Below are 9,273 nucleotides of genomic sequence, written 5' to 3'. Positions count from 1 at the left end.
TTTTTCCTGGCGTCAACATTCGAGTACAAATCAGGACACTCAGAAAACGTTGCTAAGGAAACTGTTTAACCCTTATGCAATCCTAGGCACTTTAACATTGGGAGTTGGGTCATCTAGACCCACTAGACAGTGCTCTGAACCTTTTCTCTTCAATGATTTGTCATCTTCACTGGTGTCCATGGATTACATGAAATAGGAATAACACGTCAAAGTAAGGGTGGGGTCATCTAAGATAGCACAAGGGTTAAGTAGATGTTGAAAATTGAAATATGCGTTTATCAGCCTCGTACAAAAAAAGCTGGGTTTCCATAAATGCATCTTAATTCGTTGAGCTTGAATCTTTTCTAATTACATCATGATAAAATAAATCATAGTTTCTTACCTTGCAGAAGTTTATTTTCAGCAATCAGTAATACAACTCATATCTTTAAAATCTGCAAGCCATTCTTTTCAAGAGTTGAATAAAAAAAAATAAAACGACTATACACTCAACAGCACAGACGCACAACGCCACACAGGAACGGCTCCTAAAGGACTCAGGAATGACGACGCCAGCGAGGAAATTATCCAAACGGAAGCAGGTGATGCTCCGGCTTTTAAAAATAAGAGCTAGAAGAAAAAAACTGAAATAAACAGACAATTTTATGATTTTCAAACATTGTGACCACACCCACAATTTCACCGATAAAGCGCATATGCTGACCTGCATGATTGAAACGAAACAAAAACAAGTACTAGTTTAAATCCACGTCCTTGAGTTCATGCAGCCTGGGTTTGGCACAAAAGGAGGTTTTTCAAGGAAAGGAGCAACCAAATATTGCCCCTAACTGAAATCCTACGCAGGGAAAACGCGATCAAATGTTCTTCATGATTCAGGAAACGGTGCTGCAGATGCACATCACTAGAAAAATAAATAAAAACCTGCACTCAGATTAAAAAAAGAAAAAAGATTTTTCTATGTTGATTAACTCACTATTATAGAATCTACTCAATGAGATGTATGGATAAAAAAAATAACAGCTAAAAAGGTCCAGAACTTTCAATCATTTAAAGGGTCATTCTGGATGATCTCAAACCCGTTTTCTGTTCCTGGGTTGATCCAGAACCGAGCAGCTCAGAGTTTCTGAAGGAACCTCAACAACAATGAGGAGAAAAAAAAAGATTGATGTATTTCTGGGACCCAAGACTCGGTTTTTAGGCTGAAAATCGGTGGAAATGATCAAGTCCACCTCAAACCTTCAGTCATGGCTGCTCCTTACAGACAGCTCCACCTCCTGGAGGAGGAACAAGCGGCCACGCCTTGAGGCTCTGACCTGTTAGGAATGTCTTCCCTGTCAGTTGGAGAGCAGCCGTCAGGTGATGCTTTCATGATGACGTTTAAATCTTCTCTCAAGCCAAACTAGGCAAAGATGTGAAAGCTAAGAGAACCCCACCCACCCCCTGGAGACCCTTCACAGCAGAACGAGGATGGCGGAGACGTTAGACGATGAGTTGGGCTTTGGGAGCTATCTGGTTCGGGTGAAGGCGGGGCTTCGACGGCGGAGGAGCTCACTTCTCCCTGTAGAACAGCAGGAACATCTTGAGCGGCTCGGGAAGCGGCAGACTCAGGATGCGCTCCCTCAGCACGTTCACCGCCGGCTGAGGTCGCAGCAGCTCGCCCGTCTCCCTCTCCTCCTCCTCTTCCTGCTGCTCCTCCTCTTCCTCCTCCTCCTCCACCGTCTCCTCCTCTTCCATCAGCTCCCCCGCCGCCCTCCTCCCAACCCTCCTGCTCCCTCTCGTCAGACGCCTGGCCTCCCTCTCCACCCCCACCTCCTCGTCCTCCACCCGCCCCTCCTGGTTGTTGTTGCTGTCCAGGGGCGCGGGTCCGATCCCGCTGCTGGCCACCACCTGCCGCGTAGCAAGGACGAGGGCGTTGCAGTGGCGCCGGTGGACGCGCCGGCGTTTAAAGCGAGGGCCGTACTTGTGGAGGCCCGCCACGGCCAGACCCCTCCCCACGCTGAAAGAGGAGCCTCGGCCTCGCGGCTGGCTGTCCCACTCGCCTGTGGTCACTCTGAGGGTGTGGCGGATGCAGATTCGAGACAGCTCCTGCAGCGTCCGGACCTCGTACTTCGCTGCAAAGAGAAAACGGGCAAATAAGAGGAAGAAAGACGAGGTTTTCTGTATTAAACAGTTCTTTACATAAAACATTGAAAAGAAATATGAAAGGACAGAGTGATCCCTAAGATCCAGCCTCACCCCAATCACTCATAACCGAGAGCTCTCTGTTTACACTCTCTCAAGCTAGCTTAGCTTAGAGCCATTTTTGGGCACCCGTTGGTTTTAGGTCCATAGAAAAATGGAACGGACCGATTAGGGCGGAGCTACTGTTGAAAGGCACTGATTGGCTGAAGGTCATTACGACAAAAGAATGCTCCTAGAAAGTGGCTGCATTCCTCTTTCCCGCCCACAATCTCTTTTCAAGAAGCATCAAATGTTTTACGAAGTACTAAAAGGTAAAGAGTAAAAATGAGCTGCTTGGATGACCCCCCCATAGTTTTTGTTGTTGTTAGCTCCATCCCCACAGGCGCCGTGACGCTCCTAATTTGAGTGGAAACGCTCACCTGAATTGCCTGGACCTTTCTAAAATGGACCGGCCCGCTCAGCAGAACTGAGACTATTATAAAAGAATTAATTATCAACAAATTTTTGATACTTTCAATGCAGCGAAGTAGTCATTTAAACAACTGAAATAATGACTAAGAAGAGTTATTCTCACCATAAAATTTAAAAATGAGCTCAACTTTTCCCGGCAAAAGTGTTTTTAAGATTTAATGGAAGCAGCCATTTAGAAATAAGCAGGGAAAGCCAATCTACTGCCCCTAGTGGAATGACGACGAACTACAGAGTAAAAAACTTGGACCAAGTTATGCACGATGGGCTTTAAGGACAGTTTGGATCATCCTGACATGCATTTCTGAGACCCCTCAGAACGGTTACGAAGAGTTCATTTTTTAAACTTTTTAGGCTGATTTTGTGACTGCAGTACTATAATTTAGGTCTGCGTCCATCACTACATCAGAGGAGGAGGCAGAGAAAGAGTGAACGGGAAAGCGTGTTGAGGAGGAGACTCACGGAGAGGAGGGGTCTTGGGTCTGCCGTTGGTGTTGTGTTTAGGCAGCGATAGAGGGGCGAAGGACACGGAGATGATCTTCTTAGTCTCCCAGCTGTTTGCTCCGGTGCGCGTGATCTTTGTCAGCTGCAGGAAACGCCAAAAGTCGGACTTACAATTACACGGAGCAGCAAAAAGAACTTTGCATTCAGATGGAAGAAAATCCACAGATTTATTTGATCTTTTTCCAGCTTCAGAACCGACCTTTTCCTCCAGAGGCATCACCAGGATGCCCCCCACCTTGAGCAGGCTCTTCATGTAGTCCTCGTGCTCCTTCTGCACCCCAGCCCCACAGTACACCCTGTCATACTGACGGCTCTCTGGAGGAATCTCCAGGCAGTTCCCCTCCACGAAGGACGGCTCACAGAACTCAAACCTAAAAAATGGACGGAACAACAACGGTGGCTGAGAACGCGGACCTGAAGGTAGAACCTCAAACACATGTCTGAAGACGTACTTGTCAAAACTGTCGTTGGTTTTGATGAAAGAGTCCAACTTCTGGTAGGCGTACTCAATGACGTCAGCGTGCAGCTCAATCCCGTGGTTCACTCCAAACGGACCTGTAGATATCAGAACAGAACCTGATACGAGCCTCTCCTGCACGGACGGCATCATTCAGACGAGCAGGAAACGTTGAGTTTCAAACCACAAAGCTTCTTCTGAAGCTCAGGAATTCAGGAAATGAAATGCAGCTGGATGCCTTCACTTTAAGCGCTAACAAATAGACATTTTTGAACTTGGCTTAAAGATAAGGAGAACAGAAATGAATGCATAGTTGGGGCATGCACTAAAACACAGTGGTGGCAGTATCATGATGCAGTACGCTGTCAAAGTCATCTATTGGAGACCTCACAGTTTTGTTTTTGATCAATGATCAAACTTGGATCAGAAGACAAAGTCCAGATGACATGACTCCACTTCAACACCTGGATGAGAATCCTCACCAGCATCAACCAATGAAGAGGTTAAACGTAATACCACAAAAACAAAAGAAAAAGAAAAAAATTATCTCTTAGGGGATTCTTGTTCTTTCTAGTCACATCGGTCACACTGTTTGTTTTCTTTTAGTCACCTTACTCCTGAGGATTACCTGGATCAGTTGCGGCTGCTCCATTAGAACCTGGAATCCTTAAGTAAGGATTAATGGCCGATGAAGTGTGCATTATCACTTTTTAACGCACGCTGTGGAAGACTGAACCGTCCGATGCGAAGCGCGTTAAAAAGTGATAATGCATACTTTGTCGGCCATTAACACGCTTTTACCACGGTAACTTACAAAAGAAATAAATAGTAACTAGTTTTTATTCCTTAATTCTTGTTTTCCCCCCCAATTTGGATGTTCGCGTCGCACCACCGCTGCAGTCAAGATTCGGCGATATAAACTGATATATATATATGCTGATCTTTCCGATGGGTTGAATAAAGCATCAGTTCAGAGAGAAAGTTCACCTCTTCCCGCTTGTTTTTATCCAAAGGATTTAGCAAAAGGTTGTTTTAAAGAAGCCGGCGCAGTGATACAAAACATTTAAGCTAGGTGACCGGAACTTCTTTTTTCACCGTACAGTTATCCTGTGGTATGTCACTTTTTAATGCACACCCAGCAGCCAATAAGAATCGAGTATTCACCCGGACCACAGTATAAACTGAAATAATCAACATCCTAACAAAAAAAAAACACTGAGGATCCATCAAACCACCGGTTTGCTGAATTTTTGGTGCAATTATGGATGGATTTTTGTTTTGTTTTCTTGTTACAGTGCATTGTGTACTGTGTCCTGATTGGCTGTAGATCTTGCCATGCCGCATCTCCTAAACAGAATGTGCTTACTTTACCAAATCTGCATAAATAGTGATCAGATCCTTCATTCTATAAAACTGGACTTAATTTTCTATGAAGGTTTGAATATTGAGATTCTAAACAAGAGAGAAAATGTTCATGTCTGTCTGAGATAAGTGGATAAAGTCTGTACCGAGGAGGCTTACAACATCTAGAATAGTAGTAAAAAACGAGGGTGAATACTTTGCGGATTAATTTTTTCAAACATAACTGCCACATTAAATGAGGGGCCACTGTAACTGTTGGGCAGCCAGGCCTTAAAACACTGTTCTAACTGTAAAGCATGGTGGTGGAAGTGTCAGGATGCAGGGCTGCTTTGTTGCACTTCACAAAAATGAGCAACTTTATCCACAGAATAAAAACTCTGTGGATGTAAAGACCAAAAAGCAGAATAAAAAGATCCAAGATTGCAATGCAATAATAGTCTAAAGTTAAAAAAAAGGAAGTCATGGAGCGACGTGACGTTCTGTCCTTGAACTCAAGGAGGAATCGAATGCGTGCAATTCTGATAAGAAATGTCTGCAAAGAGCTTTTTGTAGTTGTGACTGAAAAACATGAAGTTTAATGTGAGATTTAGTCTTTTTTTTAAACTTTGTGTGAACTTTTGTTTAGTGAAAACAAAAACGGATGTCGACTTTTAGCTAAAAAAACTCAAAACGTTTCCAACTCAAACAGCCAAACATTCCAAGTTTAAACCACACTAAGATATGATGGTTGAGGGAAGGAAAACCACCAGGAGGGAAAAAGCTCCGCTGCATACCCAGGATGAGTCCCACCATGGTGCTGAGGTAGCCGGTCCCACTACCGAGGTTGAGGAAGGAAAGGCCGGGCTGCAGATCCAGAGCCTCCATCACCTCAGAGTAGATGCACGGAGCCGACAGGTGGATGTTTCCATGCCGCCACGCCAAGTCCTGCACTCGGCGACAGTGGGACTTGTTTATGTGCTGACATCTGCGAGCCGGTCGGTTCCCCGGTTCATCTGGGGTCTCACCTTATAGGCGTTGTCTCTGTACTCGTCCAGGTAATAGTCGGCACGGTCGATGGCTCGAAAGGCTCGCTCCACCAGGTCTGAGCGGATGTAGTACGCGTCCTTCAGGTTGTCGATCAAGTCGTCATTGTCCTCGCCGGCGCTCACGGCTCCACCCATCCTGACTGAAGCCAAACAACAACATTTGAACATAATTTGAAGGTCAGAGGTGCAGAATGACCTTTTTATGTCAACAGAAATCGATTGTAGATAAGAGCCGGAGTGGGTGAGTGTGACTTCACTTCTAGAAATGATTTACTTCCTGCTCCAACCAACGGAAGTCAATTCAGACGCCATTTTTTCACAATACTGATGTTGAACGTTGGAGATGGGCGCCGTGAGTAAACAGTGATTGGTCCGAGTCAGTAGATGTTTCTATGCCAAATAATCTGACCAATCAGGAGGGAGCTTGTTGGAAGGCCACATCCCTACCATTTAACAAAATCTGTCAATCAAATGTTTTAAAAATTCCATGTGTGACCAGATACTTTTTTCAGGCATCAATTGGTCAATTCATAACTTGAATCACTTGCACTACAAAAAATTAATTTAAAAAAACGAGCATCAGCACAGACATGTTAATAAAAAAAGTATCAGAGCGAGAATGATTATTCTGACCAATAGAATGACTGAGTAACAGCTGTTTATTTCTCTATATGCGTCTATGGGATTTTAGCTTCTTGGAGCCAGCGAGTACTTCCTGTTTGAAACGCCAGGGGGGAGGGGTCACTCAGTCCAGATCTCCTTTACAGTCAATGAAAAAACACAGAAAAGACCCACAGAAGCAAAACTCTTGCTAAACCAGATAGAATGAAGCCCTGAAGTCTGCAGCCTGAAGGAAGTCTGCTTTGGTTTCACCAACAATTATCTCAAACGAGGAACCTAAAGGTTTTTTGTAATTAATCATTTTCACTTTGATGTTTCTGTTTAGCTCGAAAAATTGCTGTTTTTTTTTTCTTTTAAGATTTTGACGCTGAAAAGGTCAGATAAAAAAACTGATTTTTAGACTTTTTCATGCAGTTTAAGTCGCTCTTGTGCTCAAAAAGCTTCTTTTTGTTTTCATCTAGTCTAGTCTTTCACCTAGTTTTTTTGTCTGACCAACAGGTTAATATAAAAAAAAATTCAGACTATTCCAATTTTTCTTTACGACTTTTTTTTTTAGCTCAATGTGAGATTTTTCACAAGATACTTACAAAGAAACTATTGTTGGTCTCTCCCCACTCACCAAAACATGATGGCTCAAGATGCAATTTTATTGAACACAAGCCTTTAGAAATAAGGTAAATTCTATAAAAATATATAAATTAAAAAGAGAAAGTCGTCTGTTATTAATTTGAAATCAAACTGCAGAAGCAGATGAGGCTTCAATGTGGACAGACATGAGAGGAGGATCAGCCTGTAGCCACATGAATGAATGAACTATCACTGTGGCCACACGGGGGCGCTGCAGCACACTTCCGTCGATAGGCAGCATGAAGCAGAGCGGCTTTAAATCCACAGGCTGCAGCTAGCGAGGCCGATCCGGGCTTCGGTGCACAACAACCACCTGACGCTGTTGCGCTAAACGCGCACGGTGTTTCTCACGCACTCTCCGATTGTAATAAAAAAATAAACCCCGTAGATGCGGTTTGAGTCAAGCAGCTGCCAGGCGGAGGCAGTCGATGAAGGACTCCAGGCACGACCATGGAGGCGGCCGGAGCGCAGCGGCGGGTGTTCGCCCCGCAGGCCGCCTCTGGCGCCTCCGTGCTCGGCTTGAGACAGCTGCCGGGGTACCTGCTGTCTGAGCCGAGGGCTGCCGTCCGTCTGCGCAGCTCCACGCGCGTCCTGCTCTTTGTTGTTTGGAGGATCCAGACTACACAGCACAGCTGGATGTAAACATTCGGCCATCTGACGCGATGACGTCAGACGCACGGCACGCACAACCCCGCCGCCGGTCACGCGCGGGTTGGCCTTCTTTCTGTTTAGGGGGCGGACCAAAGCCAAAAAGAGGTTAGAAACCACCGCGAAATGAGAATAAATGTCACAAAATAAACATTTTAGAGCCGATTAGGACTTTTTTTTAAATCCGCGCTGTTCACACGGTTTAGCTAATCAAGCTTTTATTTAAACTGCTCTGTGGAGTTTAAAACTGAGAAAAAAATGTTTTTCTTCTTTTATTTGATTCATCAGAGAGAAAAGTTTTATATGTCCAAAGAATCAAAAGAAAACTGCAAAATGGGTCAAAGTATCACATAAAGTTTAACTTTAATTAACTTTAAGAACTGCTATTGAACTTTCAGAACTGTTTAAGAAATGTTCAGCTATAGCAGAAATAAGAAGATTCTGACCGTTAGTCCTTCAATGTAGACCTTTAACCTCAAAATAAAGGTAAGTAAAAACATGAATTATTTTATTCTTTTACAGCCTCCAAAAGTCACTTACATGGAAAAATGTTTTGCACACATCTTGGAGGGATAACAACACGATATAATGTTGGAAGAAAACCAAAACATTCGTCAAAGCTGAAAACAATCAGGTGTTATGAAGTTATGAGTCAAAATACTGAGTTATTTGATTTCGTTTATTCAATTCATAATTCACAATTAAAATATTTGTTTCTTTTTGTTTTATTTACGTGTGTTAAACAAAAGCCAGATATGGTAATATAATTTTCAAATAGTAAATGAGGAGATTATATTTTCTTTTATTTCTTCTTTTTTGTACAGTGTTGACATTTGGACCTTGAGTCTAAAAAAGTATAGTATATTAAAACCCAAAGGCAGTTTCCCATCCTAAAACAAGTAGAAAAATTGCTTTGTGAATTATTAAAGTATCTTTTTGTTTTTTAAACATAGATTTATACTTAAATAGTGATCAGCTTTTTGTGTTTGTCCCACTGTATGACAAATGTACCAAATGAAGAAAATACAAACAACAGAGATACAAAAAAGAAAAACTGTTTACCATAATCATCTGGAAAACTTTGATTAGTTATAGGAGACTGCAAATCTTGGCTTATATAAATATCTTTTAGTGAAATGGCAGAATCTAAAGGTTTATTCAAACGTCCACCAGATGCCAGTGTGGCTCTGCATAGAAGCTGCATGCGAGTGTAGTGGGAAAATAAAGTAACTTCTGCTGTGTAGACACAGAAGTTACTGAGAAAATAAAGAACTTCTGCTGTTTAGACCCAATCTGTGCAAAATGAAAAAAATTAGCATTTTAAAATAAGAGATGAAAAAACGTTAAAAATTATAGCATAATATATTTTTAATATTCATA

General features: G+C 42.8%; 1 protein-coding gene across 1 annotated transcript; it reads right to left on the bottom strand.

Annotated features, from left to right (window-relative positions):
- Nucleotides 1-374: 374 nt before the first annotated feature.
- Nucleotides 375-7,933, bottom strand: LOC101163412 (protein-L-isoaspartate O-methyltransferase domain-containing protein 2). The gene is made up of 7 exons (XM_004070587.4): nucleotides 7,786-7,933; nucleotides 5,977-6,137; nucleotides 5,746-5,896; nucleotides 3,606-3,708; nucleotides 3,353-3,524; nucleotides 3,112-3,235; nucleotides 375-2,111 (listed from the first exon to the last, which is right to left on the bottom strand). Exons 2-7 carry the CDS (start codon nucleotides 6,130-6,132, stop codon nucleotides 1,549-1,551), a joined length of 1,269 nt encoding a protein of 422 aa, XP_004070635.1. The 5' UTR covers nucleotides 6,133-6,137; nucleotides 7,786-7,933; the 3' UTR covers nucleotides 375-1,548.
- Nucleotides 7,934-9,273: the final 1,340 nt, after the last annotated feature.

The sequence above is a fragment of the Oryzias latipes genome, chromosome 7 (assembly GCF_002234675.1).
Source record: "Oryzias latipes chromosome 7, ASM223467v1".
NCBI lineage: Eukaryota > Metazoa > Chordata > Actinopteri > Beloniformes > Adrianichthyidae > Oryzias > Oryzias latipes.
The sequence above is the reverse complement of the archived record's forward strand: the minus strand, read 5'-3'. Positions and strand labels throughout refer to the sequence as shown.